Source organism: Ahaetulla prasina, chromosome 14, assembly GCF_028640845.1.
Source record: "Ahaetulla prasina isolate Xishuangbanna chromosome 14, ASM2864084v1, whole genome shotgun sequence".
Taxonomy (NCBI): domain Eukaryota; kingdom Metazoa; phylum Chordata; class Lepidosauria; order Squamata; family Colubridae; genus Ahaetulla; species Ahaetulla prasina.
The window spans coordinates 23,498,504-23,521,143 of record NC_080552.1 but is presented as its reverse complement, the minus strand read 5'-3'; the positions used below and the strand labels follow the sequence as shown (position 1 = coordinate 23,521,143).

Sequence of the window (22,640 nt, the reverse complement as noted above, 5' to 3'; positions counted from 1 at the left end):
AAAATCCCTGCCCCGCCCCCATGCCTAGCTGAGCCACGCGATCCTAAGAGGTTTTTTTTTTTTACTTTTAAAAGCAGTTTTTCTTTGGCTGAAAAAATGCTTTTAAAAGTAAAAAAAAAAGCCTCTGATGATCACACAGCTCAGCTGGGATTGTCAGAACACTTTAAAAGTATGTTTTCTACAACCTCTTTTGGCTGTAAAAAAAATGCTTTTAAAAGGGTCCTCTGGCGATCCCAGCTGAGTTGCCTGATCGCCAGAACTTTTTCAAAGCATTTTTTACAACCTCTTCAGACGAAGAGGTTGTAGAAAAAATGCTTTTAAAAGTTAAAAAAAAAGTTGGCCATGCCCACCCAGTCATATTACACCCCCCCCCACCAAGTAACAAATTTTACATTTCACCCCTGCTTCTGAGGCTTTGGAAAACAAGCTGACGCCACAAGGCAAACCATTTGGGTCACCAGCCTCCCCCAGGAAGCCCCCCAACGTCCTGCCCCAGTTGCAGAGGCCTGGTGACAGCCAGCTCTGGTTCGAAAGCCAACCAGCTCGACGCCTTCCCCCCTTCACCAAGCGGAGCAAAGAAGCTCTTTGCTGAGAACTATTCTCAGATGAGCAGGAGAGCTTCAGACGGCTCTAAGAATAAACACCATCTGGTCAAACCGAGGAGGAAAAAAAACCGGGCACAGAGGCAGTTCGGGCTGCTGGAAGCCCAGCTGGCTGCAAGTCCTTAAAACCTGCAAAGGAGATTCAAGAGACTGGCTCACCAGGGTGTCCAAGGCATCGGGGCTGGCAAAACAGGCCAGCACAGAACCTCCCAAAGAGCTCCTAAGACCACCCTCACACCCCACAGCCAGGGCAAGCCACTATAATATAAACTGAGAGCAAACCCCGCTCCTTACCAGCACTGATGATGTTACCTAGTTTGGCAATGAAACGTCTGCAAGAAAACCAGCAAGCTCAGAGGGCGCCAAGGATCATTTCAAGCTGCAAATATTCTCCCTCCAAAGAGCCTGCTGCCAATTAAGGGCTGGCACGTTTGGGGGGGAGGAGGAGAAAAGAGGTCTGAAGGGGAGATCCCCAACCCAAAGACACCAGTTGCCTCCCATAATAAACCTTCAAAGCGATGCCCGCTTGACTCCCGTCCTTGGAGCTCCCTTGCATGGAGAAGGCAAAGGCAGGGACAGCCCCCTTAAACCATCCCCAGGGTAGGCGTGAGGTCTGCCAGAGGTCTGATGCACCAAGCCAGCTTCACAGCTTCCTCTGGGAGAGAAAGATCTTCGCATCAACGGAGAAAACAGTCCACGCCCCAGTTCGGCAGCAGCCAGCCAAGCCAGGAAGGAGAACCGCACCCCTGGCTGACCCCGAGAAGCAGCAGAAGGCAACGGCACCCCTGCGCCTCCCATAACTTTGAAAAGAGCCCCCCCCCAACTGCCCGGGGTGTCTTGATGGGCAAGACAGAGCGCTGCAGAAAGAGACCCCCTCTGTCCCCCCCCCCAGCGCCGTATTGATTGGGCAGGCATCAGGTTTTCCCATTGGGAAGAAGAAGTTCCCCAATACAGCCAGAAACAAGTCTGGATCCTCATGGAGGTCCTCAAGGTTTCTCCCACCCTCCCAGCCCCTTGAAATAATCAGTTTGAAAAACTTCCAAAGCCGTCAAGAATTGATCCATCAGCCTTTTAAGCAGTGATGGGAATCAGCCATTTCGCACCACTTCGGGAGAACCGATTGTTAACTTTCTGAGCAGTTTGGCAAACCGGTTGTTGGAAGAAATCATTAGGGCAGAGAACCGGTTGTTAAATTACCTGAATCCCACCACTGCTTTTAGGGCAGCTGTTGCAAGACCTCAATGCAAACTCTGCCTGTTTCCCATAATGGGGTATTTCTGTCCCACCCCCCAAAAAAACGATGAAGGGACCCTTCAGAGAAGACGAAAGAAGCAGAACCAACCAAGTCAGCCCCATTCCCACCCCTTTTGTACCCGCCCTCTGAGGAAGGCGGCAGAAATCTGGCAGACAAATGAAACAATGCGAAGGAAGCGACCGAAGCAAAACAGCCACGTGATTTTCTGCCCCAGTTTCTTGGGAAGTGACCCCAAAATTCATTCAGCCATTCAAATGTGGAGAAGCAGCTCAGTCCCCTGCGGATCCAGCCCCCTCGTCTCCAATCGCCCCAGGAGGAGAAAGAGAGGAGGGGGCTGCATTTGGAGAACTGGCATCAACCCTGCCGGCTCTGCCACTGCAGCAGGAGGAGAGGAAACGATGGGGGGTGGGTGGGCTGGGCTGGTCAGTGCAGAAAGCACACCGCCTCCTCCCCTCCTGCCCAAGGGAAGCCCCAGAGGGTGAGAGGTCGCAGAACCCAACTGAGGATTTTCACGTACTCCCATTCCTTCTGCCTCCCTCCACCCCACCTGTCCAACAAAGCCCTGAATGCCCTCGCAAGAGATCTCGCTGGCAATTCAGTTCACTGCTCTACCACCGAACTGGGTGCATTTGTCTTTGCCAAGGATGCCAGGAGCCAATATTGGCATGATTTGGCACTTCCGTTTTCTGGAGGGGTGACTGTGACACCAGTATTTCCCCCCCCCACACACACACACCGGTTGGTTCCCTTTGGCAAAGGGCCACAGGGAGAAAGATCCCAAGCAGAGAAGCCGCTGGACCAAAAAGGTTTTTTAAAGCTGCCTCAGCTGTTTCCAACCAGCCCTGCTGAGATTCTTCCCCGGCCCAGCAGCAAAGGACTGGATCCTCTGTTCTTCAGCCACTTCCTCCATTGTCTTGCCAAGCTGCACATGTTCTGTCCGGCCGCCAAGCCAGGCTCCCAATGCACTACAGATGCTGGAAGGAAAGGCCGGGGCAGAGAGGAAGGGGCCGGTGGCAGAAGGACTGGGCAAAACTCCCCCAACTTAAATACCCCAAACGCCGCCTTTAATCTCCAAACACAACAGAGGAAAAAAACAAACCCTCAGCTGACCTACAAAGATGCCGGTTAGGGTAGAACAAGGTTTTAAAAATCAGGCAGGCAAATGGCAAACTCTCCTTGCCAGCTCTTTTTCCAGATCAAAGACAAATTCACACCTCCAAGACATCGGCTGCAGCCTCTGAACCCCTGAAACAAAGCCTTCCTTTGCTTCAAAAGTTGCCTTCAACATTTAAACTATTGAAAAATTCCTAAAGTTAATGAGGGGTGTGTGGATGCACGAAAAAAACAAACAGAAACTGGGAGGGGGGAGGAGAAAAACCCTAACCCTTGAGGAGGCAGAACAAGATGCAATCCTAAAATATATCCATGCAACAGCATTAGGATTTAACATTCCCCTGGTCACCAACCAGTTCCAGCTGCTGATGCGATTCCTCTGCCCCCCCCCCTAAACATTTCTGCCCTGGTCTTCTCCTAGTTCCAGACTGAAAAGTCCTTGTAAGCAGAGATCCCGATCTACGGAGCCGGCCCAGGCTGGCTTATTCAAGAAACAGGGGCTGCCCAAGCATGACTCCAGAGAAATCCCCGCCGGCCTCTTTATGCCATTTATTTAAAACTCAGCACAGTTGGAAAGCCATCCAATTCTCACCCTCCAGCTGCTATCTTTGAGCTGGAGGGTTTTTAAACATTGAATCTAAGACTTTCCTATCTCAGCTAGGGGGGGAAAGGGCTTTATAATGGATAAACATTTGGAAGGGGGCAGTGTTCCCACAGGCTGGCCACTGCTCTGAGCCTACAGACGCCCCCACCCCACCCCAGGAAAGAGGGAGGTGAGGATAGGCAGGGAAGATCAAACAGGAGCAACCTGGAAGAGAAGACCCACGAGGGGAGGGGGGGGGAAAGGCAAGGCCGGAGAGAACAGCCTCTCCCGGCGTATTGTACTCAGAGGCTGCCAACTCCATGGAGACGAGGCATCGCCGGGCAAGCATGCCAAGGCTGCAGCTTGAAAAGAGGCCGTTGAAGCCGTGGGGATTTGCTGTGGTTTTCCAAAATGCCCCTTCCACAACACACACACGCACACATGCACAAAGACCGCCAGCCTCAACACAACAATGATGGATTGTGGGATTGTGGCAAGAGCCCAGGGAAAACTTCCCAACTCCTGCCGCTCTGGGACACAGGAGCCCACGAAAAGGGGAGCCCTCGGGAACAGCTGAGTCTTCGCCATTTAAATCTCTTCTCCGAATACCTTCTCTTGCATTATGGGGAAGAAGCTGGAGGGCAGGGCTGCCCTCCAGCTTTTAGCACAAGAACATCCTGAAATCGTGGCAAAATTCTGCTGTACTTATTCACAAAAAAGGACCTCATACAGAAAAGTTCTCGACTTATAACAATCCGATTAGTGACCATCCAAAGTAAAAACATCAATGGAAAAGCAACTTGTGACTGTTTTTCACACGGACGACCGTTGCCACGTCCATTCACAGTCACATGATCCAAATTTGTACGCTTGACAACCGATTCATATTTATGACGGTTTGCAGCGTCCCGGGGTCACGCGATCCCCTTTTGCAACCTCCCGACAAGCAAAGTCAACAGGGAAGTCGGATTCACTAAACCACCTAGTGACTAATTTAACGACTGCAGTGGTTCACTTAATGTGCATAACAAGAAAGGTCATAAACGGGGGCAAAATTCCAGAAATGTCTCGCTTAGCAACAAGAATTTTGGGCTCAATTGTAGTTTTAAGTCAAGAACTCTCTGTACTTTTATTGGGACCGTTATCACCAAACCTCCGAACCGGGAAGTCCCGTTTTCTAACCAAATACTCCAATCAGCTGTCCCTAACCTGGCACCTTAATTCCCCAATTCCCAATCACATTGGAAGTTGCAATGCCAACATCTTTGGAGACTTTCCAAATTGGGGAACCCCGGCTTGGGACATGTTGTGCTTGTAATTCCCAGGAGACACAGTGCAGACACCAACGCACAAGTCCTCACACAGCAACAACCAACCCACGATCCCATCCCCTGAGGCCTGGTGGTCCTTTCCCAACTCCCACGTGGTGTTCAAACCCTGCTGCAGGCTTCGCGGGGACCTTCATCTTCGCCTTCTGCCAGAACTCCATGCCCAGAAAGGCCGCTGTTGCCATGCCAAGGAGGATACATTTTGACTGCTCCCGATTTGGTTCCGATGGCCATAATGCGCAGCTTGGGGTCAAAGGCCAAGGAGCTGGGCTGGTTGGGGAAGCCATGCTCCACCATCTGGAAGATGAAAGAGAAGAAAGAATCGTGTTGGAGGGTCATCAAAGCAGGAGGAGGTCGATGGGCATGCTTTCCAAGATTGGCAGGCCCAGGAAATGCAGAAGCTTCTCAAACTTGGTTCCAGAGAGATCAGGGGTGGCAAACTCAAGGTCCAGGGGCCAAATCCAGCCCACAGGGTGCTTAGACCTGGCCCGCGAGGCCACCCTAGAAACAGCCCCCGGTGCCTCTGCCAGCAGCCCTCCCGAGCTCCATTTTTGCTGGCAGAGGGTTGCAGTCAAACAGAACCCTGATGTGGCCCTCAATGAAATCAAGCATGACACCTCTGAGCTAGATTGTTCTCAGATCAGCCACCCCCAAACTTCATTCCCGGTCAAAGAGATCTCAGCTACAGAATCACACAAGCCAGGAAGCCACGTTGCTTTGGTCCAAGCAGGTTTCCAATGGTCGAGTCTCAGGGACGTATCATGTTATCAAGGGCCTGCCAGTTGAGCCACAGAGAGAGAGGAGGAAGGGGCTCTCACGAAACCCCCAATCTGCGCCCTCCGATTCCCTTCCTCTTCCTGCTGCTGCTCCTTCCCCATCTGAGCCAAAGCCTACCCTTGTCCTCCAACCATCCAGTCCAGCTGCCATTCAACACAACCGAGAAGTGGCTGTAGAACAAACAGTGTGATTGACTTGCAGGCCCTGAAAAAGGGCCATAAGTGGCTGAGTGCTTTGTCCTCCGTGGAGGCGGAATGTCTCACCAGCTTTCAGCCCTAGATTTCAGGGAGGCTGCCAGAGCCCCACTGAAATGTCAGCTGGTTAATTCTCCGTCATCTCAACCTGCAGCTGTAATTTAAGAACACCCGAGAGTTGCTATTCTCAACTTGGGTTGAAGAATCCTGGTTTAGATGCAGCAATTTTGTTCTCTTTGCCCTTTCCATATCTCCCTTTCAGACAACAGGCCTCAGGCCAGAACTGTGTTTAGACCCTTTGCAGCATGTACCAATTTTAGAGAGAGGAAGAACTCTGGAAGAAAGATTCCTTCTCTTCCAAGTTGCCAAGTGCTTTGTTTTCCTGACTCAAAGGCGTCGAGAAGCCCAAGCTCTGTTTTACTTATTCCTACCGTCTTTATTTCTATCAAGCCACAGGGACAGAAACGCAACAGCTGAAGATTTTCCGGGCTCGGAAATAAAGCAATGGAGGGAAGAAAAAAAAACCCTCCGTCTTTTTTTTATTCCTGCACAACTAGCTAAAAAGCCAGGGAGGCTGAGCTTTGAATGGGTTGCTGCCTCCTGTAAAGGCCAGGCTCTGGGCCCGAACTTCTCTGAACCGGTCCAAAGACGCCGGTGGTCTTTCAGCCTGACCGACACCTCTGCTAATGAGTCACAGAAGCCAAGGCAGCCCACGCAAAGAGGTGGAGTAGAGCCCACTCCAAAAGAAAGAATGGATTAATCAAGAGCTGGCCCAGAGCAACGGCCAGGCTCCCTCCCTCCCTCCCTTCTGCTCCCCAGAGAATCCATTCAGCCCAGCCCTGCAGGACTGGACGGACAAATGAATCTTTTCAGCCAATTCCAACTTTGCTTCTCCCAGGCGCAGCAGGGTCAAGGCGAGTGAATCATTGGCAGGGAGAAAGAGAGAGAGGGGGCTCTTCAAGGGCTCTCCAGCAAAAAACTTCCCACTTCCTCTCCCTGGTCAGCATCAGCCCCCACCTCAGGAGACCACACGGGAAAGACCCTCTGAGAAACACAGTTGGGGGAACGTCCTGGCCAGGGGCGGTCTTTAGCCCCCTCGAGGAGGAGCAGAACCGGGAACCTCCCCCACCACATCACTGGCAGGTTTGAAGTCAAGGGCCCCCAACCTGCCCAAATCACAGGGAGGAGGAGGAGGAGGAGGAGGAGGAGATCTGGAGCCAGGACCAGTTTTGATCCACCCCTTAGTTTAAAAGAATCGGAACATTTAGGAATTCAAGCTGGGTGAGGCGAAATTATCTTCATTGATGGAATTTATTTATGAAAAAATGCAAGGTCACTGGAGACCAGTTGAGGAAGTCCAGGAGTTTTTGTACACACCTTTTAAAGACATTCCCTCCCTCTTCCTCCTTCCTTCCTTCCTTTCATCCATCCACTGTTCTTTTTTTCTTCTATCCCTCCATCTATCCCTCCACTCTCCTGCCCTTCCTCCCATCTCCCTCCCTTCTTCCCTTCCTTCCCCTAAAGAACTGCTCATAACCACTCAGCAAAACTTCCTGAGGTCCCTCTAGTCCCGGGCCTTCTAGGGATGCCACATTTCCCATAGTATTCAGCATCCAATGCACAATGGCCGCCCCTGAAGTAGCAAGAGGGCGCCAGAAACCTCCGCCTGGCCTAGATCCAGACTTCCGAGGCAAAGGTCTAAGCGAGGATCCCAAGCAATTAATGAAGAATTCAATTTAACGGACAAGTTTGAACTTTGTTCTGATCTTCGTTCAGATGGAGTTAAAAAAGGACCCAGCCGAGGGGTAACTATCAAAGCCTGCAAGAAAGGCCATTTTCCTTCTCCTTCCTTGCCACCTGGTCTTTTTCAGAAGTGGGTCTATTAGGAAGGCATCAAAAACCCTTTGCTGTGTTTCGGTCCCTGCAGGAGAGAAGTGTGTGGAGACGGTGCAGCGCACAGTAACTCATCTTGCAATACGGTAAAAGGTGCACTGCATTTCCTGCAAAGGTGGGGAGAGGATCGTAGCCAGCTAAGATGCTTCCTGCAATCCAGATTGCGCCAACAGACTCTGCACCCTGAAGCAAAATCTACGAGCGAGAGAGACGATCCCTGCAAGGAGGGAGCAGGAGAAGAGAAGAGCAGTGATAGGAAATACGCCAGAAGCCTCCATGCGGGTCCCTGCAGTGGCCACGCCAGCTTCAGCGCTTCCCTTGGGACTGAGGATCTGCCGTAGCAAAGAGGCAGCCAAACGGGTGGTAAAGGCCAGGTATGGAACTCATTGCCACACCGGAGATACGCCTCCCTGTCTACCATCCACGCTGAGAGCCTCACAGTCAAACATGGGTTGAGTCAAGAGTCAAGCCTGGTGCCTCTTTCCCTTCCAGATCCCGCCTTGATGATGAGCAGGGAAGATGACGGCCTTGCAGATAAGATCTTAGGAGGACCTTCACCACCTCCAGAACTGGTGAAGAGCAACTTTCTTGCTGACCTGGTAAGACTGGCCCAGTTCAGAAGGAGAAGCTGTCCTGCCTTCCTTCAGCTGATTGATCTCAGAAAAGACCTCCTTGGACGTTTTTGACACATTCAGGTTCAGCACCCTTGGAGGGAGCGTTCCAGGGGCGCCCTTCCAATTTCCAGTCAGATAAACTGCCCCTGCTGCTGGACTCCCCTCCGGCCAAGCTTGCTCAAGTCAAGGTTCTCTTCCCCCTTGCAAAAACCGAGTTTTGCCTCTCAGCCCTTGCACAGATGATAGGAAAAGGCCAGAAAGAGGCCACCTCGGCTGAATCTGACATCTCCAGATGTTCTGGCTCTACAATTCCCACCAACAGCTCCAACAGAAAGGAAAGGAAGGCAGGGAGTGGTGAGGGAGCAACATCTGGAAAGTCACACACAGCCAGTCCAGCATCAGAGAAAAAAACACCTGGTCCTCAAGAAACGGGGAGATCCAAAACTCTCCTCTCCTCTCCATGAAGGGATCGTGTTTGTGCAGAGGGACCTTCTCAAAGGAGAGAGACACTCTACTGGAGAACTCAAGACAGCCCCTGGCACGCACACACACACACCACAATTGAGAGCAGCCGAGCGCTGCCCCTCCTTGCCATGCATCTGCCCTCTCTGCCTGGCATGCTGCCCACACTGAGCCTCCCGCGAAACAGACACCTGCATTTTCAGTTGCTCTGCTGGGCAAGCGTGGGAAGACTCGTGTCCGATAACACTTTGCAGGAAGGAAGGCATTCACCACAAGGAAACGGGAGCACCAAATCCCTCACCGATTCTCTGGAAGCCCAAATATCAGGGCAGCCTGGCTAATAACACTGCTCCCCCCTCCCAAAAAAAGCAAGGCCTGAACGGATTCTGCAAAAGCTCAGGTTGAGTTCGGTTGCCCCTTTCACCAGAGAGGGAACCAGCCTTGCATTTGGAATGCCCCCACCCACTTCCACCTAGCTGGGGGATTCTGGGAGTCGAAGTCCATCCATCTTAAAGTCACCAAGGTTGGGAAACCCCAATGTAAACTATTGAAAGATGGAGAGGGTAAAAGGAGGAAGACTTTTATTCTGGAATATTCATTCCCAAAGACTTTTTCTTTTTTTAAAGGCAAACTGGAATAGGAAGAGAGACTCTTGTTCTTCCCCAGCATCTCGTCAAGCAGACACAGAGTCCCAAACTCTATTAGCTGCCTCCAGTGTGCATCCCTGACATAAATTTAACAACCCCCAAAGTTCCACCCAGGTCTTCCCACGGAGCCTGCGAATAGCACTATGTCTCCTGGCTAATCCTACTCGAGGCCTCACACACTTGGCAGCCGTTCCTGCAACCAGGAGAAACCTTTGGATTGTCTTCTGAACGGGGGAGCGATTAAAAGTCTGACGTCTCTCTTCTGCTATGAATTCCATGGATACACAAGAACAGCACAGCGGAGGAAACGTCTCACGTTTGCCATCTGCTCGGCACCGTTGTGGCCGTCTGGTTGCTCAGTTTTCAACTTTAGTTCAGGGGAAAGAAACAGGGAATTGGTGGCGTGGCGTTGCTTTTTTTGTACAACCATGAGGACTAGGGGCTTGAGTCCCCAGAAGTCTGTGTGTGGATTTTCAACCAAGGGAGGGGACAAGCATCGTTTTAAAACCAACTTTGCTGAAGGTAGCCAATTGGCTTCCGAATAAAGTCAAACAAGACTGTCTCGTGATGGGAGAACCTGGTTAGTCAATATCCGGCATCACAAAATAAACTAGTCTCAGGTCAACAGCCCAAAAGCCCTCAGCCGATACAACTTGCTGCCTGCGTGGAAATGAAGACTCAACTATCCAGGCCAAAAGTATCTAAAAATTTTTGGGGAGAAACCCTTGCAGTTGCTATGGCAAGAGTTAGTCCATTCAAAGGACTCTCTGACTCTTTGCCTAATGTTAATGTTAACCAACATTCCATGTTGACCACATAAGTTCCTTGGGTGAGTAAAGAAAACGCCTCAGTTTAATAAGTTTTGGTCCAGTTGCTGTGACTTAACCTTTTTAGATACAACTTTAAAAAAAGAAAAAAGGAAACCAGCAATCCTCAACTTACAAACATTTAGCAACCATTCAAAAGACTGAAAAAAGTCATTTACAACCAGCCTTAGAACTTGGCGGCATCCCCAGGATCACCTGGTCAAAATCCAGGCATTTGGCAAAGGGCAGGATGGTTGCAGGCCGGCCATTTGCGACTTTCCCACCCAACCACCAACAAGCAGTCAACGGGGGAAGCCGGATTCCCTTAACAACGGCAACGGTTCCCTTAACACCGTGGTAAAACAGGTTGTAATATCAGGTGCAACTCAACGGAATAGCGACGGAAATGCTGCTCCCGATTGCGGTCATAAGTCAAGGACTCCCTGCAGCGCCTTAATGCTGCCTGGGTTTCCCCGTCACCTGCTGAACCCCAAACCACACAGTCCCAGTTTAGCCGGGAACCATGGGTTGCTGAACCCAGCCAGGGAGGTGCTTCCAGGCACCCTGGGCATGACACCATCCTCTCACCCAGGAAGGCACCCGGGGAGCCTTTGGTGATCCGCGAAGAGGCCATGCGCCTGCTGTGTTTGCCGAAGACCCACGTGCCACCGGAGGGATCACAGAGCAAGCCAGGCCAAGATCAACAGGCTGCCTGGCAAAGTTCAAAACCATCATACCGAGAAACGGGATCAATCACGCCGCTTCCTCCCCCCACTTCCCAATGCTTCGTACTGGCTGTTGCTGCTGCCAAGCACAGGCAAAAGGCAATTCCCCAGCAAGGAGGGAATCTTTCCCAGCCCTTCCATGTTGCAACACGCCAGGCAGAGACACCGGAAGAGGCTGGCCTTGCCAATGGGGGGGAGGATGGCTGCAAGATGGGAAACTCAGCTAGCAGATCATTTTCATTGTTTTTCCCCTGCAAGGGAGAAGCACGCCAGCTTCCCTTGAGATTGCATCACATATGGGTGTCTTGGGGTGCAAATATATCTGGAACCTGCCCACCTCCCCAATCATGCATTCCGGGTGAGGTGACACAAGCAAGGCATAAGCTCAACTCCTCCTCATTTGTGGTTTCTTATTTATTAAATTTATATGCTGCCCAGTTCACTGTTGAAGCCACTCTGGATGGGTAATCTTGAAACAACCACTGCCACAGCCTACCCCGCAGGGATGTTGCGGGGATTCCCAACAGTGGGAGAGAAAGGAAGAAGACAAGCCCAGAGAGCACGCCAGGAAAAAGGACAGGATTAAAATGCCTGGAAATGAAATGCACAGCTGCATGTAAGCACAACTGCTCTGACCCACAGGGTGTATCATCCTGCACCAAGGAAAAAATAGCAGGAGGAATGAGGGAAGAAGGGAATTAGATCCCAGCTGGGTGGGAAACCAACAAACATCAGTTTTGAGTTTCCTGCCCTGCACGCAAGCCATTTCAAGGCTTATGCCTAACTCGGTTTCTACCCTATCAAAGAAAGGAGATGAAATCACAATATTCCTCAAGCTACATTACTGGGGTGGGGTTGGAGAGGAGGAATACCAGCCGGCCATTCCCAAGGAGATGTGGGCTTAATGCAGTCCATATTTTTGGTCAGCCCCGAATTTGACCCAAAGCAAAGCAGGCTGTTTGTCTGGTGCAAACGCAGCAGTCGAGGTATCCAAGATACAGTTTGGATTTCGTTAGCGCCTGTGTCTCCCCCCCCCCACACACACACACTCTTCCCTCCCACAACGCAGACCTTGGAACAGTTCATTTTAAGAGGCCGCCAGAATATAACGGCAGAGCAAGAAAGAACACAAAAGTAAAGAATGAAAAAAAGGAAGACTGTAAAGAGGGCGGAACTATTCCGAGAGGGGAACAAAACTGCAAGCCAATGGAAATAAATATTTTTGGCTATCAAGTTTGAGCCCAGCCCAGGCAGTGTATTATCTAATCTCCTCCCCGCCACCCCACAACTGAAATCTTGGCCCAGACAGCGTGGCTTTTCTCTTTAAACCAGAAGAGCTGTTCAAGCAACAAACCAGGAATCCTGGCTGGTTCCTGAAGGTTCCAACCTGGGCTATTAGCTGCCTGAAAATCAGAGCTAGCTATTCCCAAATCAGCAACCCCAACCTGGTGTTCTCCAGGCGCTCTGAAGCCCATCACAATCAGGGGAGGGGGGAGGCTAAATGGTGAGGGGCTCTCCTAAACCTCCAGCAAGGTTTGGTCCCGTTCTTGAGCACCCACCCTTTGGAAAACAGAGGCTACAAACAGGATGGATTTCAAAGGGGGATGGGTGCTTTCCAGCGCCCCTCCCCAAAATGCTCCAAATTCTGGACAAAGTGGCCAAACTATTGTGACTAGGGGAGGGGGGGTGAACAGAAGCTGCTTTTCTTGGTATGGTGTGTTTTTTTTGTTTTTTGTTTTACATTTCCAAGTCCATCACCAGTAACAGCCCAATTGGTTTGCACAAATAAGCCTTGTAACAACAACAAAAAAAAAGCTTTAAAACTCCTCGGAGGAGGAGGAGGGATGAGTTATTTGGGGGCCTGAGAAGCATCTCCCCACCCTGCCCGAACATCTCCGATGCACGTTTTAAGAAAGAAGGACCCTCTTCATTCTTGTCAAAGGCCGGCCTTCCCAGATCTACAGTTGCAATTTTTTTTATTGCTTCCATTCACTCAAAGGAGGAAGGAGCTGAAAAGGAGGGTGGGGAGGGGGTGGGAGTGCTGCAGATGGCCCAGGAAAGGGGAGGGGGAGGGGGTGGGGGGGAAGAGAACTCCACAGCTTCACAATGGACACGCAGCCTCCCCCTCTGGACCGAAGGGGCTGAAAAGAGCAGGGAAGCACCAAAGCAGCCAGCTTGGAAAGCAGCAATAGTGTGTGTGTGTGTGTGGAAAAGGGGGGCGGGGTTGGAGGGGGGGGGAGATGTTCCTTTCTCAGTCGAGAGCCAGATGGAGGAGGCTGAGTTTTGGGGAGGGAGCCGGCTGGGGGCTCCGGAGAACATCCTCCCCGGTCGAGGTTGGATACGGAGGAGCACCGAGGAGGTGTTCAAAAACTACTGAAGGAGCTTCCAGCAACCCCTCCCCGCACGAGAGAAAGAAAGAGAGAGACACCTTTGCTGGGAGCGAGCGTGGGAAGGGAGGGAATTGGAAAAGGGAAAAAAGCAGGTACACACACACCGCACACAACGAAGGCGCTCCGGAGCTTTCTTGGTGGGGGAACCCAGGCACACAAAGCCAACCTAGGCTGGGCTGGGGGATGTTCCTCCTCCTGGAGCAGCAGCAGCTGCCTTGGGCTGTGTGACCCCCTCCCCCGGGTCCGGTGCCTGCCCGCCTCTCCTCTCCCTTCCTTTTCACCCACCCCACCCTGAAAGGACCCTGCCCGTCTCAGCGCCCCCTCCGTTGGGCTCTCCACCCTGCAAGGAGGGAGGGGCAGCCCCAGTTGTAAAAAAAAGGGGGGCGCGGACAAGCACATGCAAAAGGGGCAGTTGGGGGTCTTCTCCCGGCACCCGCTTCTTCCTGGGAACGCAGAATTTAATTCTCCTTCTCAAAACTGCCTCCCTCTCCCCTTTTTGGGGGGGGGAAGGATGGGCTAGCTCTCTCCTCTCCCCCCACCAAGCCCCTCGCGCCAAACAGGGCCATCCCCCCCCCAAGAAAAGGCCCGGCTTCTCTCGCGCCCCCTCCCCATTTTTCCGAAGCCCCGAAGGCGGAGGGAAAGAGCCCGAGTTGGACCGCATCCCAACTCCCGCCCCCGTCCCCAATTCCATCCCTAGGACCCCTAAAACAGACCAATAGCCGAAAGGACCCTGCCCGCTGCCCCCTCCCCTCCCTCCTGCTTCAACCAGGCGCCCCCAGATGTGCGGAGACCCCCCCACCGCTTCCCCGGGCAGGCAGGGGATGTTGGGGCCGAGGGCCAGCGCCCCTGGGGAGCGGGGAGCGTGGCAGGGACCCTGGGGCGAGGATGATGGGTGGAGGGGTCCTCCTCCCGGGCCCCCACCTTGTTGAAGGCGTAGATGTCCTGCTTGAGCTTCTCCCGCTGGGGGTCGTGGCCCTGGCGGCGGAAGCGAAACTTCATCATCTTGCCGAGGGGCGCGGGCGGGGGGCGAGGCGGCCAGGCGGGGGGGGCGGCGGCGCTTCCCCCATGCAGCAGCGGCGGCGGCGGCGGCGGCGCCCTCCGCATCCAGCAGGGCGAGGAGCGCAGATGCGCCCCGGTCGCGGGAGCAGCAGAAAAAGGAGCGGCGGCGGCGGCGGCAGCTGGGCGGGGGGCTCCTGCCGCTGGGGAAGGGGGGCGAGGGAGGCCGGGCCAGCCAATCAGCGCGCCCCGCGGGAGGCGAGACCCCGGCCAGACAATAGGCTGCCGACGAGCGCGCGCCCCGCCGGAGTAGCAGACGGGCGGGGAGGGGGGGAGGAGGAGGAGGAGGAGGGAGGTGCTCCCGCCCCGCCCCTCCTTTCCAGCTGTGCCTTGCGCTGCGCTCCCGCCGCCTGCCGGGAAATGTAGTCTTGAAAAGGAGACGCTTGGGAGCGGAGGGGTCCTTGGGGCGCTCTCAGTGTAGGTGGCCTCATCAGTGCTAGGAGGGAGCGGGGGTTGCAGAGTGGAAGAGGAGGCCTGGGGGGTCCTTGGTGGTCTCTGAGCTTAGGGAGTTTCCTTCCAGACGTTTCATCACCCAACTAGGGAACATCATGTGAGATTGATGGTGTTACTTAGCAGGGTTGTGAAACGTCTGCAAAAAACAACAACCCCCCAAACCCAGAGAGTGACAAGGATCCCTAATGCAGTTTCCTTCCGGAGCCTCCGCGGATCCTGTCCGCCTCTGGGCTTGCCCGTCCGGGCTGTCTCCAAGCTGGCTCTGCGGGATGCAGGCAGCGACCGTGCCCGGAAACTCCTTGGAGAAGGTGGGCGCAGGACCCCCGAACTTCCCCTCCCTCTGCGGGCTTGCGGCGCGCTTCCCCCCAATGAGGGTTTCGTTTTCGCTGAGCTTCTTACTGGCACGACCAGGCGGGAAACGGGGAAGAGTGACTGAGCCTCCCCGGCAATTGTGCCTCTGCGAAACGTCACGAAGTCTCCCAACTGCCCAGATGGGCTTCCCAGGAGAAGCTGCTCGAAGGCAAACTTCCCCGGAGCATCTCCTGGAAGAGACCCTGCAAGGGCAGCAGCAGCGAAATTGCTTCCTCCACCCGCCCCGCCCCTCCTTTCCAGCTGTGCCTTGCGCTGCGCTCCCGCCGCCTGCCGGGAAATGTAGTCTTGAAAAGGAGACGCTTGGGAGCGGAGGGGTCCTTGGGGCGCTCTCAGTGTAGGTGGCCTCATCAGTGCTAGGAGGGAGCGGGGGTTGCAGAGTGGAAGAGGAGGCCTGGGGTCCTTGGTGGTCTCTGAGCTTAGGAGTTTCCTTCCAGACGTTTCATCACCCAACTAGGGAACATCATGTGAGATTGATGGTGTTACTTAGCAGGGTTGTGAAACGTCTGCAAAAAACAACAACCCCCCAAACCCAGAGAGTGACAAGGATCCCTAATGCAGTTTCCTTCCGGAGCCTCCGCGGATCCTGTCCGCCTCTGGGCTTGCCGTCCGGGCTGTCTCAAGCTGGCTCTGCGGGATGCAGGCAGCGACCGTGCCTGAAACTCCTTGGAGAAGGTGGGCGCAGGACCCTGAACTTCCTCCTCTGCGGGCTTGCGGCGCGCTTCCCCCCAATGAGGGTTTCGTTTTCGCTGAGCTTCTTACTGGCACGACCAGGCGGGAAACGGGGAAGAGTGACTGAGCCTCCCCGGCAATTGTGCCTCTGCGAGACGTCACGAAGTCTCCCAACTGCCCAGATGGGCTTCCCAGGAGAAGCTGCTCGAAGGCAAACTTCCCGGAGCATCTCCTGGAAGAGACCCTGCAAGGGCAGCAGCAGCGAAATTGCTTCCTCCACCCGCCCCCGCCCTCCTTTCCAGCTGTGCCTTGCGCTGCGCTCCCGCCGCCTGCCGGGAAATGTAGTCTTGAAAAGGAGACGCTTGGGAGCGGAGGGGTCCTTGGGGCGCTCTCAGTGTAGGTGGCCTCATCAGTGCTAGGAGGGAGCGGGGGTTGCAGAGTGGAAGAGGAGGCCTGGGGGGTCCTTGGTGGTCTCTGAGCTTAGGGAGTTTCCTTCCAGACGTTTCATCACCCAACTAGGGAACATCATGTGAGATTGATGGTGTTACTTAGCAGGGTTGTGAAACGTCTGCAAAAAACAACAACCCCCCAAACCCAGAGAGTGACAAGGATCCCTAATGCAGTTTCCTTCCGGAGCCTCCGCGGATCCTGTCCGCCTCTGGGCTTGCCCGTCCGGGCTGTCTCCAAGCTGGCTCTGCGGGATGCAGGCAGCGACCGTGCCCGGAAACTCCTTGGAGAAGGTGGGCGCAGGACCCCCGAACTTCCCCTCCCTCTGCGGGCTTGCGGCGCGCTTCCCCCCAATGAGGGTTTCGTTTTCGCTGAGCTTCTTACTGGCACGACCAGGCGGGAAACGGGGAAGAGTGACTGAGCCTCCCCGGCAATTGTGCCTCTGCGAAACGTCACGAAGTCTCCCAACTGCCCAGATGGGCTTCCCAGGAGAAGCTGCTCGAAGGCAAACTTCCCCGGAGCATCTCCTGGAAGAGACCCTGCAAGGGCAGCAGCAGCGAAATTGCTTCCTCCACCCGCCCCCCCGCCCCCCCCGCTTTGCCAGCTACACATCTGGATGGATGCCTCCTGGGAGAAGCCGTCGCTCTGACCTCCTATGGGAGGATCGGGACGGAAGGTTTTCAGCTGGGCGGAGGCCCCCTCCTCGCTGGTGTCCTTTAGAACAGGGGTCTCCAACCTTGGCAACTTTAAGCCTGGAGTACTCCAACTCCAAAAATTCCCCAGCCAGCTTTTAAAGTTACCAAGGTTGGAGACCCTGCTTTAGGAAAAAAGACTCCCGGGATTGGAAGGGACCTCAGGGTCAAAGGTTTGTGTGTATTAAACATAATTTCTTTTTTGGGCAGATCCACTCTGGGTGTTAAGTCTCTAGTCCAGAGTGCCTCAATCTTGGCATCTTTAAAATGGATGGACTTCAACTCCCAGAATTCCTCATGCTGGGTGGGGAATTCTGGGTGGGAATTGAAGTTCACCAAGACTGCATCTGGTAGTCCTTTTTTTATTTCCCAGTAATTCCCCCACCCAAGTTGCCAGTGCTTATTTACATGGATTGTAAGCATCATTACGCTGAAGGAAAAAAAAGGAATGTGGCAAAATTAAAAGGCTTCTACGTGGGAGCAAAGAATGTGTAGGACCTGCCAGTAACATCTCAAACATGGCTGCAGCCTCCATCCTCTGATTCCCACAGACTCTGAGCATTTAGTCATAATGTGGGTTGGTTTCACTCTGGCACCGCACCACACACGTCTCCTATCAAAATAGCAAGTTGGATTGGTGCTCTTCTGGTTGGAGAGGCCTTCAAAAAAAACATCCAGCCAAAATGAAATTTGCCAGATTCAATCTCTTTTATTCAGACATGTTGTGGATGTTTAGGGGCCTGAGAGTAAAACTGGCCGTGATCCGGTCTGTTTCTAGAGGGTGAGAAAGGGGGAGGGAATTGGCCATTCCTGGCTGGCCAGGTTTCATGCTGGACTAGCCAACATGGATGGCAGAAAAATTCTACTTTAGCTTTCCAGAGGAAACACATCAGCGTAATGACTTGGCAGCTGTCCATAGTTGCCTTCATTTAACTAGCTGGATTCATTTTTTGGCTGGGCAAGCCAGTTTTCCTTCAAAACCAACCAGAGTTTACCTTTAAAAGATCTCGGCCACAAGTGGAAAACAGGTTCAGCCAGGGGCAATTTCCTTTGATTAATCCCCCACGCCTCGTCACAGCTGATTTTCTTTCCCCACAAAACCTGTAGGCATTTAGTTTCCTTCCCATGTGATCTGTGACTACAAACACTGATGATCCTTTTCCCCTCTTTTTCTCTCTGGTTAGAAGCAGAAAGTTTTTCAAGCATCTTTTCTGCCTCTTTGTGCTTTTAAGGCTCCTGAAGATGAGCAAGCTTGGAGGAGTTTGCCTAATTTAAAGAGCCCCTCTTTGCGAGAGAAAGAGATGGGCAGTTTGGAAATATGAAATATAAATAATAAATTAGAGGGCCAGTTTTCCAAGTGGTCATCATGGTCGCTTCAGACTTTGGGCAAACATGATAAGGCCCAGAATATGTAATGAGCACATCACACAATCTACTTGTGAAATGCTGGCGTATCGGATCATTTGCAAATATAACTGTTACTTAGGTTTCCAAACTTTTAATTCACTATTGTTAAGCTTCATCTAATATCTACCACCATTTTCCAGATGTTGTCACATCTGTTGAACCAGATTTCTTCTTGTTCCCAACGTATTTCCACATTCCTTTAGTCTCTCCTACTGACCAGCTTCTATCCTGGATTCACTAAACCAAGGATGACATTCCCGGGTTATGGAAGCTACTCTGCTTTCCCAAACATTGCTCTGGCTTCCTTCTCTGGGACCTTGGCACCAGCACAGCCACCGTTCCAAGGGCAGGAATTTAAATTGCACTGCAGTGGAAAAAGTATAATTAGGAACATTTGCCTTTGCAGACAAGGGAGCATCTGGTGCTTGGTTCTTTCCAACGGGCCACATCTACACCTGGTGTAAATCATCTCCTTGTAAGCCTAGTAAATTACAGGGGAGGCTTAGGAATAAATGGGGGATTCACTTTGTAAGCACTATAAGTTATTGTAGTCAACTGTTTAGAACAGGATAGTATCTTGGCTTCCTAGGAAGGATGTGATTGTTCAAAAACTAGGGAGAATTGTTTCACACGTGCTGATGAGAAGGGCAGGGAGGCAGGCTGGCTGCAAACTGACTCTATTAACAAAGTAACAAGCATCGGATACTGAAATATTTATCGTCTTTCATTTCTGAAGCAGCCCAAGTAAGCATCTTGCCACCTTTAGGGCTGAGGTCACACAATACTCCGAGCTTCCAACCAGGTTTACTTCTGGCTTAGCGGGCTGTGTGAATCCTGCTAACTGTGCTGGGCTCCATAAACTCTGATCAAAGAATGGCTTGGCAAGTTGAGCAAACACAACTGGTGTCTCTGGCACGCCAGGGCTGAGTGGGGCTGGGGAGAGAGTTGACAAGACTGGGTGAGTTGGTCCAACATCTGGATTCATTAACGGGCAGCTTTGTATGCGTGGAGGATGGCTGAACACCCACCCACCCCCCGAAAGCTGGATCACGAAAGTCGCTACCGTCTGTCCCATTGGTGTTAACGAGGCCTTGGCAAGAACATGAATTGGGTTCTTTATTTGATATTTAAGATAAGCCAGCTTGGTTTTATTTGGCAGGATGGAAAAGGAAGAGCTGGATGTGTGGTTTTGTGCTGTGGGATGGGGTGTGGTTTGGTTTGTTGTTCTAGTCTTGGGCTTGCCTTTTGCACTCAAAGACCAAGGACGTTAACAGGGGAAACTGAGGGTCTGGGGTACCATATAAGGCAGAGGCAGGCAACTATCTTAATTTTACAACCTGTGGACTTCAACTCCCAGAATTTCTGAGCCAGCATGGTTGGCTCAGGAATTCTGGTAATTGAAGTCCAGGGGTCCTAAAGTTGATATAGCTGCCCACCCCTCATATAAGGCTCCTCTCTCCCTTGGGATCTCTGCCAAATCCCCCTCCCCAAGTCCCGGGAAAAAACAAGGGCTGTTTGCAATTAACCGAGCAGCTAACGAGCTGGGGAAGGGATGATTCATTCACTGGGCCAGATTTACAAGCAACCAGTTCGACAACAACAACATGCTTCAGCTGGAGATCCAGCAGGCTGCCGATTGCGCAAGCAAGAAAGGCCATCTTGGAACCTTGGTCTGGAATGCGTGAAGCCGTTCTTGCAGAAAAGACAGTGGGGGCCGGGATGTGAGGCGAGGAAGTAGAAAGTGCAGGAGTTTCAAAAGTTTGCATTTGTGTGTCTGTCTTTGGCTCTTGTCTCCCAGTGATGCAACACCCCCCCCTCTTTGCTGGGAGTCAGGCAAAGGTAGGACAAGCAGCCAATACATCTGCACCCCTAAAATAGCGCATTTAAAAAGGCAGAGAAAATGCCACAGATGTTGAAGCAAGTGTGCATCGTTCCAGATTTTCACACTGGCAGATTGCAGGCTGGGTTTGCTTCCGGCTCCTATTTAATCCAGGTCTCGTCTGCTTATTTTGGCTGTTTCCCTTTCTTGAACCCACCTCCCACCCACCCACCTACCCAGATGTGCAGTTCTGGGTACAAAATAAGCCTCTTGCGTATGATTCAGTGCCATGCGGCTCTCCAGTCAAGAGTTTGGAGAGTGTCAACACAGCATTGAAGTCGCCGCGGAGGGGAACAAACGGCCTCGAGTGTGTGTGTCATGAGGACAGTGACCTGCCGGGAAGGGCTGCTACTCCGAGCTTGTGACGGAGGACGAGATTGGGGCAAGGGGGGCGGTGGTGGAAGGAAACAGGGCTGCTGCTGCTTAGGAGCATATCAAGGCATCAAGGACCCAGCTCAGACTCCTGGCACAAAGCAGGAAATCCAGCTGCAAATTTGCAGGCCTCTTGAGGCTAGCTGATGCACTTGAATGAAGCCTCCACGTCCCCATGCAGTCTACCTCAGGGTAGCCGTTCCTAGAGAGGAACCCAAGGAGGTAAACAAGCTAGAAGGAAAGAGAGTAGCACTAGAGAGGGTACTTGGGAGCGTCAGTTGTGCTTAATTGGGAAAAGATCACAAATGATGATGACACTGGGATGTCCTAAATGTTGTGAATCCAGACCTGTTGCCAAGTGCCTGAATTCTGATCACGTGTGTGGAAGGATGCTGCGACGGTTGTTAAGTACGAGGACTGGCCATAAGTCACTTTTCAGTGCTGTTGTAACTTTGAACGTCCTCAAAGCAGGAGTGAATGTAAAATTTGTTACTACCGGTTCTGTGGGCGTGGTTTGGTGGTGGGGGGGTAATGTGACTGGGTGGGTGTAGCCAACTTTTTTTTTTTTTAACTTTTAAAAGCATTTTTTCGGCCGAAGAAAAAGTAAAAAAGTTAAAAAAAAACCTCTGATGATCGCGCAGCTCAGCTGGGCATTTATTATTTAGACTTTTATTATTTAGATTTTTAGATTATTTAGATTTTTATTATTTAGATTTTTAGATTTTTAACATAGGTGGGGGGCAGGGATTTTTGCTACTGGTTCTCCAGCATCACTACCGGATCAGCCAATGCTCCAAACAAGGAGCATTTTATCCCTGCCTCAAAAGTTACCAAGGTTGGGCCCTCCTGGAGTAGAACTAGGGAGCCTCCACTCATTGTGCCTCCCGTGTGGTGGCTGCAGGGGCTGCAGTGGGGCTCCTGGTGGAAGGGCAGGCTGGGCCCCCAGTGAATACAGACTTCGAACGGGACCTGAGCTGCCTTCCTGTGGCTGCAGCTGGCTGTCAGATGTTGAGAGAGACACATCAACCGTCTTAGCTCCTTGCAAGAGGAGGTGGGCACACCGAGGCACTGAGACACGAACCCCTTTGGTTTTCCTGCCCAGATCTCTACAGACATTCTTCGGAACAAACCTATCCTGGGTTTATTTCATTTCATTACAGCAGGACAAGAAACAACGGATGGAAACTTATCAAGGAGAGAAGCAACCTGGAATTAAGGAGAAACTTCCCAACAATGAGGACAATCAACCAGTGGAACTACTTACCACCAGAAGTTGTGGGTGCTTTATCACTGGTGTCATTTTTCGAAGCCATATTAGGCCGGAAGCTTCCGTGCTGCCACTTTCTCATGTGTGGGAAAGTAGGAGGGGGGATTTAATAGAGGGGTTGTCTTTAGACATAATAGCATTCCTCCCGTTGGTCAAGGTCAGGCTGATCCTGCATCTAGAGAAGGAGTGGCCGGAGTGCTGTCTTGAGATGGGACAGATGGTGATTGGAGCATGTGACCGACTGAGGAGTGAGGGGATGGTTTTGGGGGTTTTGATTTACTGAGGGAAAACCAGGAACTCTGAGATTCGGGTTTTCCCAAATGTGCCAGTTTGCCTATTCTAGTAAATAGAACTTTGAAAAATGCTTTTACTTGGGAGTTTTTACTTGGAGTTGGATTTTTTTCTGGAACGCTGACAACTGGAGGTTTTTAAGAAAAGACTGGACAGCCACCTATCTGAAATAGTCTAGGCCAGCGGTTACCAACTGGTGGTCCGCGGACCGCTGGTGGTCTGTGAGAAAAATTTGGTGGTCCGTGGAGAAATCTTCATATTTTTGCCGGTGCACCCTACTGGAGGAGCTGTAGCGCAAGCAGGCCGAAGCAGCGATTGCGATGGCTGGAAGCTGTGGGAGCGAAGC

General features: G+C 52.2%; 1 protein-coding gene across 2 annotated transcripts in view; it reads right to left on the bottom strand.

The window, feature by feature from the left end:
- LLGL1 (LLGL scribble cell polarity complex component 1) overlaps window positions 1-14,710 on the bottom strand; it is a 34,462-nt gene extending 19,752 nt beyond the window's left edge. For both annotated transcript variants that reach the window (XM_058156971.1, XM_058156972.1), the window contains exons 1-2: window positions 14,311-14,710; window positions 5,081-5,178 (exon numbers count right to left, since the gene is read on the bottom strand). In XM_058156971.1, coding sequence (XP_058012954.1) covers window positions 5,081-5,178; window positions 14,311-14,493 — 281 coding nt within the window. In that variant the 5' untranslated portion in view covers window positions 14,494-14,710. The remainder of the gene's footprint in view (window positions 1-5,080; window positions 5,179-14,310) is intronic.
- Between the last annotated feature and the right edge of the window lie 7,930 nt (window positions 14,711-22,640).